The sequence below is a fragment of the Haliotis rufescens genome, unplaced genomic scaffold (assembly GCF_023055435.1).
Source record: "Haliotis rufescens isolate VD_foot unplaced genomic scaffold, xgHalRufe1.0.p SCAF_4, whole genome shotgun sequence".
NCBI lineage: Eukaryota > Metazoa > Mollusca > Gastropoda > Lepetellida > Haliotidae > Haliotis > Haliotis rufescens.
Window position 1 is genome coordinate 62,025,683 of NW_025964112.1, and position 21,469 is coordinate 62,047,151.

General features: G+C 35.2%; 1 protein-coding gene across 1 annotated transcript in view; it reads left to right on the forward strand.

The window, feature by feature from the left end:
• Nucleotides 1–20,107, forward strand: part of LOC124116789 (meiosis-specific coiled-coil domain-containing protein MEIOC-like) — a 30,953-nt gene extending 10,846 nt beyond the window's left edge. Inside the window, exons 4-8 of the mRNA XM_046478301.2 lie at nucleotides 892–2,334; nucleotides 2,692–2,776; nucleotides 5,834–5,968; nucleotides 7,774–7,954; nucleotides 9,283–20,107. Coding sequence (XP_046334257.1) covers nucleotides 892–2,334; nucleotides 2,692–2,776; nucleotides 5,834–5,968; nucleotides 7,774–7,954; nucleotides 9,283–9,512 — 2,074 coding nt within the window. The 3' untranslated portion in view covers nucleotides 9,513–20,107. The remainder of the gene's footprint in view (nucleotides 1–891; nucleotides 2,335–2,691; nucleotides 2,777–5,833; nucleotides 5,969–7,773; nucleotides 7,955–9,282) is intronic.
• Nucleotides 20,108–21,469: the final 1,362 nt, after the last annotated feature.

The window sequence follows — 21,469 nt, forward strand, 5'->3', positions numbered from 1 at the left end:
TTTAGAAGCCGGAAACTTTGTCCAAGCATGTTTCCACATAAGGATCGAAAGAAGAAGGAAGAAATGCATAGTGTGAGATAGGATAAGGGTTATTAATATACAATTTATTGTAAAATTTACAATTTGCTTTTACTGGTATTACCCAAAGATATCCAAGAGAGTTTAGCACCGCCCAACCTCACATCTATCCCCAACTATTGGACCCTTTTGATGGGTAAAATGTGAAACTGACTAACTGTTAAATGGATATTTATGGGTTCTAAATGATACCACCAATCAGAACAGTCTACCGCATTCTACAACCATCATCAGTGAAAATAAGCATGAAAGTTAAAAGGTCCTCTTAGCCATTAACTGTGTAAATAATGTTTAAGAATTTCAAAGCTGATCATGGCGTGTGTTATGTTGATGTATTAGGGTAGATTTAAGATGTTTATGTAAAAACAATCAACTGCCCCACAGGACCACATAGGTCCAAATGATGTAAGAAAAAACTGACCAACAAATTAACTCACAAGCAAACTGTCAAGAAAGCCATTTTCAGTTTCACCAAAATGGTTAACGTCTGTGTCCTGCATCACTTCGGGCTTTCACGAAAGCGGTGTTAAATACAATTCACTCACTCATCCACTCATTTGTCTTTGAACTACATATCTAATAAAAATGTTAACATGGTTAATGGCAGGATATTGCAATACTTTATTATGTACATGTCACAATACAGATCAGAGTATTGCATTATTTTGCAATACAAGATTCTAGACAATACACAACCCTAATTAGGACCCAATAAATTGCTGGGGCAAAGTCTCACCCAAACTCTGAAGAAATTTTATCATTCACAGCACTATCAATAATATGCTGTTTTGAGAATAATAATTTCCATTCCAGATCACCTGGCTTTGCATCTGGAAGTGTGTGGTCAACCGGCAGCGAGGGAACACCTTCTGGGAAGTCAGATAAAAACTCCACCTCATATGGAAGTTTTGAACATGCTTCAAGCATGACACAAAATTTGTGGGATGAAAACAGCTTTTCTTCACATGTTTCTGAAACGCCAGATCACTTTTTCTCACAGGGTTTTAATGCTAAGGATGCATCCCGACTTCCCAGTGGCCAGATCCATGAAAACTTTCCCCAACAATTTCAAGCTCAATCTGAATATAGCGGAAAGCAAAAATTGGACAGGTCTTATCAAAATATGAACAATGATATGTTCAACGAAATGTCCTTACCACAGAATTTTGCCACATTCCAGAATCACTTAAAGTTAAAAGCTTTTCCTTCACAGCCAACATTGAATTCTGCTTTTACTTCATCAGCCCATGACACTTCACCAAAGATTCACCATTCTCAGGAACACAGTATGGCTCAAAGCGCCTTTCAAAGTGCTGTGGCTCAGCATGTCAATGCAGCAAAACAAACATATCCAGGAGGAAGTGAGCCCTTCAGCTTCAAGAAAAACAAGACATTCCAGACAACACCAACCAAGACTGACGATCAACCTCCAGATGTTGAGAAGCAGATGTTCAACTATTTGCCATCATCTAACTTCAATTCTCACAATGCAGCTGCCTTGAAACACCAGCACTCTTCCCAGCAACATATGCAGCATGACAATGATTTTATGCACCCCATTCATGTGAATACGCATACTCCAGTCAGTTATCAAAGTAACTACAGTCTGTCTGATCCCAGTACTCCTAGTTCACCAGGGGAAGGAAATGTTCCCCCAGAGAGACCACAGCATCAGTCCGACACCTCAAGTGGCAATATTCAGGTACCTGGCCATTTCCTGAACAAAATGCAGAACCTGAAAAAGGATTATGTGCCAATCAGCTCATCTACTCCTCTCAACAGAGAGAAACATGGATTGCAGAATTTTATTCCTCATGGTTTCTACAATCGAAAAATGAAAGGATTACCACATGATATGTTCTCCTCGCCAAACTATGACCGCTGGTCTGCTGACCAGGTTGGTAGAGAGACCCACCACCCTGCACTTGGCAATCTTGATCACATTTCTCCTGAGTTACTCCCCTTTGCCTTTGACCATGACCAAGTTGACAAACAGAAGTTTCTTGAAGAATGTCTCCTCCATGATCAAGGTCTCCGACACTCCCTGTCTCATCATCAGCATCTTCTCCACTATCCTCCCCACCCTCTCTTCAGTCCTTCCCATGGTGCCTTGCCTGCTGAAGCATTTGACTACTTTCCAATTGAACCTTTGCCCAGAATTGCGCCTGGATTCATCCCTGAAATGCTCTACCCTGACTTCCCACAATATGTCTTAGGCCTCCATCCTGGCTTCTTTCAAGGAATGCGCTCTTTCAGGTATGTTTCCACAATACAGAGAAGAGAAGGCTATTTATTCAAGTATGTTGTTATACCATCCAGCCTTGATACATGTTTTGAACATGAGAGTATGCTTCAGGTTTGCATATACCATGTAAAAATATACAGGAATATTGTAAGATTTGAGAATATGTGAAATTTGACGGTATTGATGTATGCTGCAATTTGTCTTGAAAGAATTTATACAATTCCATTTGCAAATACACTATTTACCTAAACTAGCTCACATTCAGTAATAGGATATTTTCCATGGTTTACATGCATCTTAAAGACTTTATATTGGTATTGTAAACTATGGTAAACAAGGTTGACTAACTCTTTCTTTCACATTCACAGGAGAAGTGGACCCTCTAATGAACTTCATCTTAAGCTAGAGGAATGTTACGAACAGTTCAAGGCAATTGAGAAAGAGAGAAAGAAGGTATGAAAGAAGTAAATGAAATAACCTGAAGAATGATAACAAGATTTTAACATTATTTTGATATAGTTTGCTTAAATGACCTTTTAATGATTACTTGTACATTAAACACACTTCATTCTAGACATTGAAATGTTGCCTATTTTCTGTGGAAAACAATTTGAATTAGAATTTTGATGATTTGACCATGAGAATGTACACGAAACATTAAGTTAACATTGATGTTCTATCATTCTGATAGACATATTGTATATACTGATAGGGTAACATTGCAGAGCTCTAGATTAGCTTTTGGTTATTTGGGTATTTTACAAAGGGGTTTGATTGTGATTGGGTATCCACAATTGTTAGAGGGTACCGGTATTCAAAAAATATTTACCCACCTGTTTCGTGACATTAGGGCATTTTGACTTGAAAACCTGTTTTGTAACAATCCTTGAAAATCATTTAGAGAATAGTAGTACAGTGTCTGCTCTGGCTTAAATTTCTTGGGGTCACTTGGACCCCTTCATCATAAAACTAGGGTTCCCAAATGAAAATGGAGGGGTCCAATTTATTGCATTATAATATAACATAACACAGTGATAAAAAATCAGAAATCTTTTCGCAACTGCAAAATATCAACAAACAGGCAAAGTGAGAGAAAGGTTCACATCACTGCACATCCTGCTCTCATGACCAAGAGGTTTACATTAAGGGACAAACAATTTCTTAAAATGGAAATTTGATATTAATGAATGTTAACACAAAATTATCCATGTTAATGTCTAACTTAGTAAATGAAAAGGCAGTACACAGGTTATCAGCCATAGGTAAGGGGTCATTGGGACAGACATTCGTGAATGATTATATTTATATCTACCAATGATTTGAAGTTTATGGATTCAGTCAAGTTCAATGGCTGTTCTGATGCTACTGTACTGAGTAGTGAGTTCATACCGTAACTGTGACAATTACATCAATGAGTCCTGACATAATTGGCATATCAAATGTTTTTTTGTAAGAGTGTGTTCAGGGATCCATCATTTCCTTGATGAATCTAGTCAACGTATTTCAGGTGCTTTAAATGTTTATACATGTCAGTTACACTGATAACTGTTCTGTTTTGCTATTCTTAATATAACTCACCAAAGAAACAGCTGGATAAGTCTGTTGTAGAATACCTAAATATTCAGAGTCCGCTAGATAAAAACAACACTTACATTCAAGTGTTCGCATTTATTCTTTATCATATACAGTATCAAGGTATTGGTAAATCTCATTATCCACACACCATGTTAACTGTTAAATTATGCAAATCTAAGCATGATATATTTCATCGCATGATCGAATACAGGACTCGTTGCGCTATGTCACGGTTACCTGCAAGTATACACACATTAACTTTTTATGATAGTTTCTGGGATGTTTTTAAAGTGGAATTACCCCTACCTCCATTCGAAATTGATTGATTGAAAAGAACCCATTTGTTCAGACGAAGTCCCTTGACCCAAACTTGGTCGTATGCTTACTGATTATGCAAAATACAAAACAGGAAGTGATGTAAACCATATAATCCACACAACCTAACAGCGTTAAGATTCACGAATGACAGGTACTTTGTTTACCGAAGCCAATTTTGTTTGCTAAACCTGACATTGTAAGAAAGGCGCTATTTTCTTTTTACCCCCAATCAGCGACTGTTGAAGATACTTTGACTAGGCATGGTGTGCTTTTCAATTGGAATCTTATCGGTATTCCAGTTTGTTTGTCACACAGGTTTTTCTTCTAATCATGATGTTAATGTAACTGTCTGTAAGTGATCAGGTGATACACAACCTAAGAGTTGTAATATGTGCAATAGCTTTATCTAATATTTGTAATATTTCAGTTGCATATTTATAGTTTTTGTTGAGTGTTTGAAAGAATCAAGTAATAAATAAAGACTCAGAGCTCTAGATAACCTGCATATTTTTGTAAAATATGCCAAATACATCACCATGACCTTAATAGTTTTGAGCTGCTTGCTAAAAGGGGTGACTATTGGTCTGGAAATCATTATTGCGATAACTATTGACATTGAAGGAAACTATTGCGATAACTATTGATATTGCAAGCAACTATTGCGATAACTATTGATATTGCAAGCAACTGTTGCGATAAATATCGGTAGTGTATCATTTTAAATGGACTTTCGGCATCCAACATGTTTCTTGTCAACATGGTCAAGCTTGTTATTGTCCCCCGCCGCGCGAAATCGCGAAGCAGGGGATATAGTATTCACGACCGTCCGTACGTCCCACCTGTTTGTTGCCGCGATATCTCAAGAACTAAACACTGGATTGTCTTCATATTTGAAATGATGGTGTATATACAGACTCCGCAGACACCAGTCGGTTTTGGTGACCTTGACCCCATTTTCAAGGTCACAGCAGGCAAATCTGCTTTTGGAGTTGGAAAACGGTGTTGCCGCGATATATCTCAAGAACTAATCGCTGGATTGTCTTCATATTTGGTACTATGGTGTATATACAGGGGGGGGGGGACATTTCGTCACTTTGTGACAAATACTTGTTTTCTTTAACATAGCCAAAAGACTTCCAAACACTCAATTTTCCATTCAAGTTTGCCACAAACTCCACTTGACTGTCACCCTCCGCCATTTTACTTTAAGAAAGACTGGTTGCTAAGCATTAAACATGTTACAGGCAGTTATCTCTAATCCTCACTCGGCTGCGTTGTAGCGTTCGCAAGCGTGTTTTGGTGACGCAATCGCATGATATGGTTAATACAATCGAAACTATCGATATTCCTAACTGAAATCGATACTCTTGATCGGAAACTGATTTAACTATTGATTTATTGACTTAAAGTGCTTACCAATAGCAATATATCAATATTTCGATTTATCATAAATATTATTTGGAGCCCTGAATTCTCGATATTTATTGTTTTGAATTTGTGTTATGATGTTTTGTTCTATACAGGAAGTCATTGATTTGTCAGAATACTTTGTTCTGTTGCAATTACTTTTTAATACCTTATATCCTTTCATAATGCCTTAAATTATCTTTTTTGAAGACTGAAGCAGAACTAGCCAGACAAAACCCAGGAAAGAAAGTATCAAGTGCCAACAATATTGTCATTCCTCGACTGCCATCAAACCCTTCTAGAGTGGATCGACTTATTGTGGATTCCTTCAGGGAACATGCAAGGGTATTGATTTGTGTTGTTGATAATAGGATGTTTATTAGCTCTCCAATCAAAACTCTGATAATTGTTGAATAGTTTGGTGTATTATCTTTGCTCATGCTAACCATTTCTCTTGGTGAACTGATGATTCTGTTGCTAGGAACCAATCTCATGAAAATTACATTTGATACTTGTGTCAAGATTTGATAGCCTTTCTTAGGTAATAAAGTTTGAGCTGTCAATGAATTGTGAGTTTATGAACCAATCAGATGTCTGCTTTTATTAATGTTGGTGTAGAAATGAAACGGCTAAGAAAATGTGTATTTTTGTTGGCTGAAAGATGCCAAGGTGTTGAATAATATCCACAACATGGGGATGATCATTATTATCCCACCACCTAAAACTGATGAGCTATGTCTATTGAAAAGAACCTTGGATCGTATTTAATGCATTTAAAGAATAGAGGGATTCATTTAGTTTAGTGATCACTCATAGTGTCAGTTGTACTCACAAGCTTCTTATGAACTTTTTGTGAATAATGGACAGTTAAAAGGACAGGGGATATTGATGACTTTGTCTTGTTTCCCATTTGGAACTGCCTGTTTATGTGCCTGATACAGATTTTAAAGAGTTTTGCTGGGAAAGTATGAATGAGTTTCTTGTTCTTTTTATTTAAAACACTTTCCTGCCTTATATTTTGTACCAATGTAGTTGAATTTGTTTAGATTAAATTGAGTTCACATATACAGTATGTTTATTGATCCTCAGGGTATTGTCATGTTTTTGTAAATAATACATACATCATACTCAATTAAGCATCTTGACTTTAGGATTCTCTCTAGTATTACTCTAATGGCACATTGTTTGTGAAATCAAGTAACATGCGTATAACAAAATATTATCTTTTGACATATTTTTTTTTTCTTTCTTTTTTTTTATCTTCTTTCCCTCTCTCTTCTCTCCACACACATCCCACCACCCAACCCCACCCACATATAAGGCAGGGAAGGGATATGGTCCTCATAGGTCTATCCATCCATTTGTTTCTTGTTTACGGAGCATAACATGAAAAATGTGAAAGATTTTTCATCCAAGCTTGGTACATGTATTAACCAGGCGCTGAAGTGGACACAGCGCACAGTAACAGTAAACACAGTGGTAATGTGACACAACAATCGGGTGGGGCGGGACCTCATGCACTTATGATAACTTGGGTATTAAATAAATGTTTTGGTTTTGGTTTGGTTTGTTGTTTTACGCCGCCCTCAGCAATATTCCAGCTATATGACGGCGGCCTGTAAATAATCGAGTCTGGACCAGACAATCCAGTGATTGACAGCATGAGCATCGATCCACGCATTTGGGATCGATGACATGTATCAACCAAGTCAGCGAGCCTGAGCACCCGATCCCGTTAGTCACCTTTTACGACAAGCATAGTCGCCTTTTTCGGCAAGTATGGGTTGCTGAAGACCTATTCTACCCCGGAATCTTCACGGGTCATTAAATATACGTAGTCTGATATCGTTAGTCATTAATATTTAATATGGGAATATCCTCCAATATACAGGATATTCAATGCATGATATTGAAAGTAAATCAGGATGTTCAAGAACTTGGAAGAACAAAATAAGATATTAAACAGTAAAAATGAGATTTTGCCATCATTGTACTATTGTTGGCCCAAGTTTTTTGAATTATTGGTCAGTTTGGAAATTTTTGAAACATAAAACATTGGCTCAGTCGGTGCAACATCAACAAACATCTAGTAACAGTTTTGCAAAAACTAGGACTTGTTTTCACACATTAATGCAATCTTTCTCTTTCAGATTATCACACTGATTGATAAGATGGAAAAACTAAGAACAATATCCATCCATCCTAATGTCCATTCCTCCCTTGACAAGTGGCTGGAGGGTATCAGGAAAGTCCAGGCTAGAAGGAAGGAAGAAATCGTTAATGCTGCCAATAGACATCGAGCAGGTGTATCGCGCCATCAGGAGGATAAAGGTTGGACATATTTGTTTTCATGCTTGCAACGTCAATTTGTTACAGTAATTGTTATTTGGTTAGGTATTCTGAAGGTTTAACATTTGTTATGGCAAATGGCTCTGTGTCCAGAACTATTCTGCCCCAAAACATCAGTGTATTGACATACATAAGTTTCGGTGTAGGTTCTAACACCGTTATCAAGCAAGTGATGTACAGAGTATGGTTGACAAGTATATATATACAGGATAGGAAGCAGTGTTTATACAGTTGAATAGGTTTAAGATGCAGTTAGAACTTAGATGTTCTTTAATTCGGGTTTTGAGGGGCCTAGATCTTTCGCCAATATAAGCTTGTCCACAATTTCACAGAATGTGGTACACTGCTCCTGATGGTTCTAGCTTGTGGCTGGCTGGTGGTTTTCCTGTGGCTTTAAATCAGCTCTTTCAGATCATATCCATGACAACCCAAGCCACAGCATCTAGTGGGACAAAGTCAAAGCCCTCAAAGCCCTAAATGCCGCTCAAAGAAGTGTATAGACATGTTTGTAAACCATGCTCTGTATGTCCTGGCTACAACAGATTCTTCTCTACAACATGCAATAGTGTCATTATTTCTCTGTGATCCATTAATGCCAGATCTCATCACATGACCATATAGGAATAGTTTGAATGTTTATGTATGCTCAATAGAAATTACAGATACACTTTGAAATGATACACATCAAATGAAACACTTCAACATATGCACAACCATAATTTCAGCTTTGATATGTGTTGTGCAGGTCAAGAGAATATGTTCTAACATAGACATCATTTGGAAAATCAAACTGTAAATTTCAATTCAAACTGAACATGCTGAACATGTTACAGACTTGATCTAAAAGCAGAGATCTAAATTGAATACATTCCACCTTTTTACCATGTTGCCATTAATGTGACTGATGAGTAATGTGGCAATGGTGGTGAACATTTGTCAGTAGGTTTGTTTAGATATTTCCTTGAGGTCTCACCATTTTCAAGTAGAACAATTCTGATCCTATTTTACACCATCATTTAACCATTATGCAAGCAGCCATATGCAATTTGGTATATATAGAAAAAGAGAAAGGACAATGGACACTTGCTTCATGAGCTTACTGGCCCTTTCTTACAGTGTTGCCAAGTCAGGTGGTGTGTCATAAAGCTTATTCACAAATTCCCTTACTTACTCACTGGTTGACAGATTACCCTTTTACTATGCTAAACATTTCAAAAGCACAGATGGTAATACCATATTTTCTTTTAGGAACTGTGCTGATCTGGTGTTCTTATTATTGTAGTTTTGAACTTTGATATTCTGTTTTGCAGATGTATTGGCTTTGGCTGCCAGTATCAGTGAACTCACAGCGCACACTCGACGAGCTAGAACAGCAACATGGTGTGCCCTGCAGATGTCAGATAAAGAAAATCCACTGATTCCACAAGCTGGTGTAAATGTTCAAAGCCCAGTCAACATTGAGGCTTTTGTGAAAGTACCAGACACTGGCAACCCAGTTAATGAGGAAAAAGAAGAAGACATTACAGCGGGAACAGAGTGAGGTGCTGAAAGGACTCAGCTTCAACCTCAATTTTTGGAAATCCTATTTATTTTGGATGGATGTGTAAAGCGTAGATATTCGTTACTGTTGCAACTATCAATTTTTGGAAAATTGACATAGTTGACTGTTGTACACTGTTAAAGTGAGCTAACACTGCAAGCTTAAGCAAAGGATCAGCAAAGGTAAACAGGGTTAGTGCTTATTGTTGAACAACGTCAATCACTGAAATGCTGGTTGAGTAATAATAATAGAGCAATATGAACTTGGACAAGCATTTGACAGGTATCTTAGCTTGTGATATATGGGTTTAGATTGACCATCATAGATTTGTGATAGTATTTGAAGTTTATTGTTTTGTTGGATTAACCAGAGAATGCTAACATGTGCCTAGTTCGTTATGTGTGGTTTTTGTAAAGCTACTGAGGTGATTTCAAGTCAGACCTTTGGATTATTGAGCAGTTTTCTACACCGGTGAATCTCAAGTATTTGATAAATATGACTTCTTGTTTCATAATTTGTATTGTATCAGTTTTTCATAGCATTATAAGATGGAAGTCTGAGTTTTTAATCTTTCAAGTCATTTATTTCCGTCCAATTCAGACATGATTGTCTCTTCAGACCATTTGATTAATAGATATTTTCTACTACATAACCAATTCAGGTCATGAATGTATTATCACATATATGAAGAATCTCCTTTATGAATAGTAATTATTCATATTGTATTTTTTTGTTGTTGGAAGATCTTGCATGCCTCTTGGGCAAGCAATTCATTCTCTGATTTTGAGAAGTAAAGAAGATCTGAACTAAAGGTTGTGAATATTGACATGTAATCAGAATATGTTAGCTCATCTGGCCAATAGGGACACTGGATCCTGTAGATTTGGGAAATAAATTTGTCACATTTTCACCTTCTCATTAGATTGATAAATGGTGTAGGTATTCCTGACTCCTGACCTAAAGAAAAGTGAAAGTTTGTTCAAGGAATCAGTATCTGAAGTTCAGTTTGACAGAACTTCATTAATGTTAATTCTCTTTTCAAAGAAATATCAGAAAATGATGGTTGCTTTAAAACATAGCATGAGTGCAGGCCTTAACCAATCAAAAAGATGATGTAACAGACACTGTAAATTGCTAAAACTAAAGAAAACCTGCCCTGTGTTAAAGGTATGCCTTGGACCAGTATCAATTTCTTCAAATGTAATCAGACATTTGATAGAATTAGTGTCTCATTTTCAGTGTATTATATTAATTTTTCGATCATGAATTGAAAGGTCAGCTATCACTGGACTCTTTTTGACAGCCATTCTCACAAGTATTGACCAAATGTTATCCAAACATTTGAAACAGCTGGACTATGTTTGTGTTCAAGTATTAAATAACTGCTTGAATATTAATAGATACTAATGATATCATCACAATGTTTTGTTAGCCAGTTGAGCTACGCAGTCTAAAAGCTATTTATATGAATACATATCAGAATCGAAATTGTAACCCGCATGACATCTTCAGATCATATTAAATTTTCTCATTAGTCAGATTTATAATGTTACAGAATGAGTCAAGAAATCTATGGATTTAACATACATTACATAGAGATATTTGTGTATATTTTTTATTTGATTCATATTTATTTAATATGATATGTGAATATGTATATATCAGTGTTAAATAAAACACACTGTCAGGATATCTTGCAATCAAAGCAAATATTACCAACAATTATTCAAAGATGATGCCCAAATGGTTTATTTATTTTCAACATATGTAATGGGGACAAAATTGTCCTATTCAGCATAGTTAAACTGCAAAATACCAAAAGGTCTGATATTGATTCTCCAGTGTAGCTTGTGGGGTACCTGCTCCATAGTCACAATTATATCATGAGTTGTTCCCATTCATAGAATCTAAAAGTTGAATTATCTCCACTTTGCTATCCCAACAATGGTCAGCCATGGGAGAATTTAGTTATGTACATTGTCTCTATTTATTTTCTCAGGTCTTTATTTGATTCTGTAGTCCAAATAATTAATGGTGTAGCTAAAAAGGTAAATATTTTGAAGGCCTCATCTATCTCAAATGTGGTTCACCTAACAAAGCTTTCAAAACATGATTGGTTGTGACTATTATTATTTTTAACAATTCAGTAGTGGGTGACCGGCGAAAAGATTTTTGATTATTTAAAAATATGCTAGGAGAATGTCAATGAAATTGATAGGTTATGTATAATAAATTCATGCATACAGAGCAGAATCAAAGCATATTTTGGGGGGCTTTTTCTTTTCAAGTTGCTACTTCCTGTTTTACTCCATGAACTTCAACAACTGCTGACTATGGATAAAGGTACCCTATTACTCGAACTACAGATAGGTTTGGAAAGATTTTGATGAAGTTTGGGATGTATTGTTATACATATCCCAAATGAATAACTTATTCCGTGCACATTTTGAATGTATTTATTGATTCATTTCCTCCCAATACAGTGGGAGTGAAAAAGTAGTTTTTTAATAGAATGGTTTGTAGTGTGAGTAGTTTGTAGTTATTAGCTAGATTTTTGAAGTTATCACTGGTGTAATAATGTCCCGTAGCAACTTCAGAGACATCAACTAAAATCATGGAGATTCAAGTATTACTGTGTTTCAAACAAATCTATTTTCTTACCCTCCCCAAGAAACTAACTTGAGAAATCTGAATGACATAAATCCCTAGGTGCCGTATGAAGAAATGCCACACTGTTGATTGCAGTATTGTACTCAAGTTGCGTGTATTTTTCTATGACTAATTTGTATTTTATTAGTGATGGAATTCCCACAAGTTTGTGTCTAGTCTATCCCTCCACTGGGGATTCACAGTTCACAGGATCAGTGATTGTTTGCCACAAATGCATTATCAACTTGATTTCTATTATATGGTCACAATTAATTCTTTTTCAATTTTTTTTTCTTTCAAATTTTAATGTCATCTTGCTGTGCTAGTGATTGCTGTGGTTTGAAAAGGTGTTTGTCCTGGTTCTATGGTTCAGCAATATGTTTCGATACAGAATTAAACAATATCATTCCATGATACCAAAGTAATCAATTTTTATACTAAGAACTATTCAATTCTGCAGTTTTTGTGTAAAGTACTGATTGTCAAAGGTGATTTGTACAGGAATCAGGACTCATGAACTTTTCAAAAGCCAGTTTTCCCATCTTGTCATTCCTTTCACAGAGTAGCATTCCTGCCAAGAGAATTGTTCACAGGTCTAAATAGACCTTTTAGAAATTGTGTATTTGATCAAAATATGCAGCTATCAGGGTTTTGGAAAATTGTTGATGTTTGAAACTAATCAATTCTTTTTCCATGATTAGATCCATGTTTATTTCATAAACATTTGAACCTTTTACCAATTAGCTGTAGACAGAATGCTGCTCAAGAACAAACTTCAGGGACCAAGTAAAAAGTACACTTAAGTGACATAATTGTTTTTGTTATGAAATGCAAATATTGTTGAATATGCCCATTGCTGATTAATTATGGATTGTACCATTAGTAACGTCTGCTTTTTGTCAAGTCAAAAGGATATGAAATATTTTCACAATTACTTTTCACAGTGTTACCTATTTTCTGAGATCTGCTTTAATATAACTTAAGTTTGTCTTTTGACAGTCACATACTTGAGAGAATTATTTGTGGCAACAATATAAGTTTCTTGTAGGTTGAGTTGAGCTGTATTTCCAAAATATCAAAATGTCATTCCTTTCAACATATGTGATGCATGATGAATCTATTTATACGATACTGTGATATATTACTCAACATGAGACTTTCATTCTAATAGTCAATAGTTTTACATGATTAAATTTGAAGTTTAATGCTTGTTAACATTTGCTAGTTGAACTTGTTGATCTTTCTGTTTCTTCAATGTTAACATGATTTACTGTATCAATGAATTTGAACTATATTTACAACGTATATAATTGACATGATCAATGTAGAAACAGAATATATTGAGTTTTAATACAGGGAAATGAACCCTTGGTATGCATTAGAATATTATCCCTATTAACTGAAAAGTTACTGGACTTAAAAAGGAAAACCTACACATATTTCCTAACTTGTAATGCATCAGTAGAGGTGTGACTATTCATGCATGGTCCCAGTGATTCTGAAACATTATTTTACAGTTTAGTTACATGTACTGATTTGTTTCATACACAGGGAAGATTCAGATTATGGATTATCTTCTTTACAAGAAGTGTTTTGAAGGATACATGTAATTCATGTGTTCAGTAAGTTCAAGTATTTTGCAACATGTATGACTTGTGGATGCATTGTCACACCCCTGATGGTATTTATCATGAAGATGGATATAAAGATTGATACAATAAATAAACCGGTGTTACCAGTATAGCCTGAGGGTCATAAGTTGAAATTTGGGATTCCTATGATGAAAAGTTGTAAAATCTAGTCTGAGTTTAATCAAAAACATTGCGCCTCCTTGCTCTATTATGATTGACATTCCAATAGTATCTTTGCATTACATTATCCTTTTTAACCATGTGAAAACTATGTGGATATTTGCTGGATGTTTCAGTGGTTGCACATCAGATATTATGCAGAGTTATTATTGCAAAGGCATTTTGTGTGCCACAATTCCATTAAATTGACTGTGATCACACTATTTTCATATTAAACACAGATCTAATAAACCAAATATAATCTCATAGTCTGCCATTATGTGTGTATGTGTGTTTATTGTATTGGTTTATAGACACCTTATTAGTGTGTGGGGTTATTATATTGTTATATGTATGTAGTACTAGCAAACGGGTGACAATTCTTAAGCAGTCAGTAAAAACATAGATTTTTTTTATCTGTACAAACATCAAAAGCAATGACATTCAACTATAATCATGCATGACTTGGTGCACATATTTTGCTGTTCATTTGTACACATGAAAAGTTGCTTGGACATGTTGATAATCGTTCGTCATTCATGACAGATATGTATTTTGTTTATTTGTTTTACCAGTGAATTATATAGCTGTGCCACAGATGTCTAGTTTTAGATGGTGTTCATGTGTTGCCTATATTTATAGATTAAATTATTTTGTTGTGATTTTATTTTTGTAGAATGAAATGTCATTCATTGGACTCATTCATTAGAGGTTCCTGATAGAACAAAGTCATGCTTCTCACATTCATAACAAATGTTTTACGTTTCCTGCAACTTATGTTGTAATTGATAAGCCTTTTTTAAGGTGTGTAAGTTGTTTTCTTGTATTGTGTTTGACATGACATTTATACACCGTATTGACATATCTAACCCATGATTTACCACAAGTTGATTAACATTCTTGGCCACATAAACTTATTCCAAAATTAGATCATAGAAGTCATCCCTGATTTGTAATTCAAGATATGCAATGACCTCTCTGCTGATTCTAAAGGTAGACCGATACATGATCAGTTATGTCCAATGATTACATTGAAATTGGATTATTTCAATACAAAGCAGTGATCCTGTCATTGCATCTATGCAGCTATAACAAATCCTATTTCTGTGGTGTGGGGTTATTTATCGTATGGTCATCTTATAGACTTCAGTCTATAGTCTTGTCAATGTTGCTGAAATATTTGAACAACTGTGCACTCTTTTGCCTCATGCTTACCGTGTGTTCAAGATCGTAGAGAAGTCATACCACATTGTTTTCCACGTCAAAGTCACATTGTTTTAACCTCAGCCAAAATCAGAAGTCACATTGTATTTGTTTTCAACACATTTTGCATGTATTGACCATTTTAAAGTCACTGTGTGCTCATAGCTTAGTCCCACAACCTACAATAAACCTGCTGGTGAACCAACACAAAGAAATGTGCTCTGGAAATATAAACAGAACAATATTTTTGCATTGCACATTTGTTTTGTATATGCTTTGGAACAATTAGCAATGACTAGGGTAGATGGTTAATATACATTAAAAATGGGTTTGTTTGTGAGATTTTGTAAGATACCTATATCTACATAGTCCTAGACATAGTGTGACATTAGCGACCTGACTATAGCTAGACTCTTGGTTATCAGTGTTTGAGTAGTTTGAGACTTGGTAGTTGCATGAGGTATGTCCATGCATTGTTTTGTGCATATCAAACTGAATTCTGCCCATGCAAGAGTATTTTTTCTAGATAATCTATTCACATAGATTTAGGATTGAATATATTTTCAAGCAGTGGCTGCTGTTAAGACAAAATATTGATTTGTGGTGTCAGAAAATTAAAAAGTAACTGGTGGATTTGAGACTCAAAATGACAAGTACCTGGGGTAATGATCAATGAGTAGAGGTAGCCGTTATCACAGGCTTATTTTCAACTATGCAGAAACCAGACCCTGAAGTCGTGTTAACCAAATACATGTTCTTCATTGAATTACATATTAGCAAGATTATATTGATGTTGTATTTGAAGAGTATCATCTATAAACATGTATTTGGAAATATTCTGTAGGGCAGAATTCATTGTCAGGTTACCTCATTGAAGATTCCAGCTTAATTGCACTCAGGATTCTCTCATAGTTTGATATGTTCAACATCTTATTTTTTAATCTGAGCAATACCGTTATGGTCCATTCACCAGAAATCTTTTACCTTTCATGTATACTCCATTTGGAAGGGATTGTCTGGTCCAGATTGGATTATTTACAGGGTGCCGTCATATTGCTGGAATATCATTGAGTGTGGCGTTGAACAGCAAACAATACTAACCATTGGAAAATAAAGAATAGAATGTTAATATGCAGAAAAAGACAAAATATTTTGGTTGTATCAGAAACATTTTCAGGTATGCTTGTTCTACTTTGCAATTTGTATTGTTATTGGGTCTGGATTCATTTTCAATTTTCTTTTTCAATTTTACTTTCCCCAAACATTCATAGATGCACCATTTTCCAATTGAGCTACAGTGCCTCATGACTTAAATTTTTATCTCAGATTTAATTATGCTTACCGGGGTACTGTAGAAATTTTGATTATTTTTGTTCACTTTATGAAATCATTAAAATTAAGAACTTTTGAAGTAAATTATCAAATTTTCAGGAATTTTTAGAAATATTTTGTTGCACCACTGAGAGATCAATGTGTATATTAGGTTCTTATGCCTATGTTATTGATGGATTAAGATAAAAAAGGAACATTTACATGGCCGAAAAACATTTCAGATTGGCAAATACAATACCAATTCATGTTAACTGAAAGAACAATTTGTATCTTGTCAGCAGCAAATGAATCAACATGCGTCTGTATTGCATCAAAAGGAAACAAATAATTTCTTGTAATTTCCCTGACTTCATGAATCTGAGATAAAGAAAAAGGTGTTTGTATAAAGGTAATAGGCTTGGTAATAGATGGTGTTTTTATCAGTCTGGTGTCTTTCCCAATGGTTCTGTTACAGCAGCTAATATCATTGTTTAGTGTACCGGTAGTTGTAATGACATTTATACCGCTAGCATTTTCAGTCCTCACAATTTTGTCAGGTAAGTCCACAACACTCAAAATGGCAAGAAATATTTTCATATCTGTATATAATAATATTTTTATAGCATTAGATAGTCTGAATGCTCAATTCTAGGAGCTTGTGACAACTGCAGATTGTATTTTAATGCATAAAGCCTTGTAAGAGCACAGTGCTTGTCTTCAACTAAAGCAGTATTTTTCTATGCATTCAGTTAGTGTTTGGGAAATGTAGGTTGTGTTTGATCACACCGGTTGTATTTGATGTAGAGCATTTGCCTAAGAAATAAGTCTGTTAATTAAGTATTTCAGTAACTATGTTAATTGATTGAATCAGGGATTTTTTTTCCTAGGTTTTAATTATGACTCTAGACTGTTATTGGAAAATGAACATGTATGCTATATGTAAAGCATAGTGACAAAACCACTGAGAACAGTTACAGTTTGTCAAAATGTGCTTGAGCAGAGAAAATATCAAATTATTTTTGTGTGTTGTACACAGCAATATAAGAGACAAAAGACTTTAACTCGTCATGCTTGTGTTGTGATTTTGATTGAGTTTATAGACAATTTTGTCTGTTGTACTGTGAGCACCACACAGAGTGTTGTCACTAGTTGATATTTTGCTTGGCTGTGTTATTGTTTGATAGCGATCTCCAATTGTCTGTGATGTTAACTATCCAATTCCAAAATAGTTGTTGATTAAGTAATACTCTTATTTTTCAATTGTGTTGAAAAAATCATCCATGTCTCTCCTTAAAACACAAGCACACAATTTACCTTCCAGTTTGATATTCTATGATTTTAACAGAAAGTGACATGAAAGTTACCACTACCATTTTTTTGGTTCTGTTTATAAACCATGACATTAGGGAATTCATGATCTTTCTGTTGCTCTATTCCCACATATCCAATCTTAATCTTTTCTTGTAAGTCAAAATATTGGAATTACCTACAACTGCGTCTACTTCATACAATATACTTTTCATCAGATAAATTTATAAAACCTATTGGTCACAATATGTGGTAAAGAGATAATAACTAGATAACTGTATTTTTGTCTTATTGTTTGTTAAAACATTGAAGGCCATCATTATTTTGAATAGGAAATGTTCCTAGGTAATTTCTGTCACATTAAATCAGTTCCATGTCGAAGTTACAATTTTTGGGATACACCCATTCCATAACATCCATGCCTAATGAAATTTGGATGGATGTTTTCTGCAAGTCTAGATCTTTTTGCAGCTGGCTTTTATGCAAATTAACTTAAATTTGCTTTAGGGTAACATTAGAAATGGAGAGATTCAAAGAAATAGACTATGATAATATAGACATACTTTGTGCATATTTACCAGTTGGTACAGTTTACTCCTAGATGATGCTTGTGTATTGATAGTTAAAAGTGTTCTTTTACTGATTAAGCAGGGAATTGGAGATGTAGTTTATGTGATTCTATACATAGTCCAAGTTTTGCTGCGTCGATGAAATAAGGTTTATATCTACTCAGTCAATTTAGGAAGTGATTTTCCTAATTAGAGTTTTGAATTCTGAAGAGTTTTACTGTTGATTCTTACTATTTGTGTATATTTATTCTAGTTAATGCTGGTCAGTTTCTCGAATTGTGCAAGTCAGAATTGTATATGTATATTTATGTAGCCATGCATTCATGTAAGGAAGTAAAAAAACAATACTGGTAGTATAAATGGATTTCAAGATACATTTTTCACTGTAAAGTTTAAGACAGATAGGTCATAGTTTACCTCAAGGTATAGTTTGCACAACTCCAAAGCCCTTATTAATATGTTTATAATCTAAACTTTCGAAGGGAATATATCAAATCCTATCCTTTTGTTAATGAATAAGACCTGAACCCCTGTCATCTATTGAACAGGATCTTCAGGATAGGTCATGTCAACTGAAATGCAATTTATTTACAATCTGACTTGCCACAAATCACCTATGGTGGAGAGACCAGTCCTAGATTTTGCTTATGTTGTCAGTGCAACAAACCTGCAATACTTGTAGCATTATTGATGGGATTGAAGGAGTGACGAGATATATTCGTCGACTGTGATTGTGTTTTAGAGTGTTGATGTAGTATAAAACATTGGGGAACAATGGTGCAGTATGTGTCGACTGCATGGACTGCACTGATTGCTAGGTATGGTAAGGCTTTCTGGTCTCACGTAACATTATTTATATGCTCAGTGTTCATGTTTCTGTATTAAAAAAAGATATGGCAACAATATCCCTAAGAAGTTAGGAGACAGTAAGAGTTTGACATGCCATAAGAACAGATTATGGTAGTACTTCAACCATTCCTCTAAAATATCCTACAAGGTCAAGATTCTTTTGTTAATCTTTGCTAAAAGTTAGGCATTGCAACTTTTATAAGATCCTGGTTAACACATCTTGTTTAAGCCATCACAAAAGCAAAACATGTTTTGCACCTTGGGGCATATTTGTCAAAGGCTTACTATGTGACATGCCACATATTTTCTACTCATTTGCCCTGGTTGATGGGTCTTCTAAGGAAAACCTGTTATGTCATTTGGCCGTCTCTTGGTGTATTTTTTATCAACAAATAAAAATCAACTCTGGTTTGTGCACAAAGGATCATGGTTGGATATACACTACCCCATGTAAGAGTAAGAAATAATTATCCTAACCTTTAATACATACAGATACAAAGATCTAACAATAATTTACGAACATGCATTAATTGTCAGTTTGACAAAATAAATGTCAGCATGATTCTTTTTTCAATATCTTTTACATTCACTGGAAATTCCTTGATAGCGTCTGTTGTTTTCTTTCTTGGTGTGCAGATCACAAGTAAGACAGTTATATATCAAATAATAAGTCTAATCTTTATATTCCACATGCTTAAATCTGAGACGTTTCAGAGCCAGCACAGTGCAGTCCATGGGTTTTGTGTCGAGTTCAGAGTGAGATTATCATAGCTTGAATAGAGGTGTGAAACTTCCCACAGAATATGTAGCCCAAGTTGGTAGCTTACAAGGGTGTTCATCATGTTGCAATTAGAAATTCATGCCTGTTTTTTCCCAGATTTATGAATTATGACAATAAAGGCATGGTTGTTTGGCACTTGTGATTTTTGTCTTCTTTCCAGAAACAGGGAAGGTATCTTTATATTATAGCGATTGATTGAATGAAGTTTTATGCCTCAATAGCACTGTTGCAGCTGATTATCGCAACAGACTAGATATGCATAATAGTATTGGTTTTCAGCAACCAATGCTCATAAGAGGCCACCAATGGGGTCAGGGGATTGTCTGGACCAGACTATTATATACAGACTGCTGTCGTTTCGCTGGACAGTTTCCAAAACTTGACCTGATATGCACTCAAAAGGAACAAATGTTGGTATTACAAATCCGCAGACACTTATATACACAAGGAACCAAATCTTGTTTACAATCCATCACTGTTGTCATACAGTCATGAAGAGAGTATTTTGCCACTGTGAATCTTAATGCATATCTCTAAATATGAAACATGAGATTGTTTCACTGGTTTATTTGATTTCAAGTTGAGTTGGGTAATTCAGTGGAAGGGACTCCGCTATTTGACCGTTAAACTCCTTGGCGAAATTCCCTTGCTTTGATTACGCCAATCCATGCATAGTTCCTCTTCACCTCACTCTTACTTCACTTCCAAAACGGAACTATATATACACTGTAATCAAAGATGTGGAAAATTTGCAAAGGAGTATGGAAAAGGGTCAACAACGAGGTGAGCACATCTGGTGCCATGGGGATTCCTACTTTCACAGAGGAAATCCAGCATGTCACATACTGTTTTCTCAATAAACTTCAGATGGCATACATGTTAGATGGGGATACAGATACATGTGTTGCTGGTTTTGTACGGTACATACAGTAAGATCATTATCTCACTTCATGGTTTGAGGGAAATATATCAGTATTTGCAGGTGTAAATTCTGTTCCAAATTTTCTATATATTCGATTACAGTGTACATATTTACCTTTTTCACACGTCGCTACTTCCGGTTTAAAAGCGAGGCTTGAAGAGCAGAAGGTGAAGGCTGGATAGCACATGAAACACGTGGAGATGTCAACAAGGCACGCAATGGGGACAAACTGCGACAATTTAACCACCCCGGTACATTTATCGTAAGTATTGAATATTATTCTTATTGACAAACTATTCTTCTGTTATCTGGTCTCCTTATCGATATAAATTTGAGTCTGGCCGTTCTGTTGTGATTTCAATTTAAAATATCCATGACCACCTGGTAACTCCCAGTGCAGTTTATGGTAGCTCAAGAGACTTAATACAAATGCTACTGAAATCTTGTAAAGAATAATTCATTGTTTACACACCATTAAGCCAAGCTATTTATTGTGAGTTTAAATAACTTTGCGGGTTGTATTTGAAGTCGAAATATTGACCTTTTGACCATATCTAGATATATGTCAGAAACTA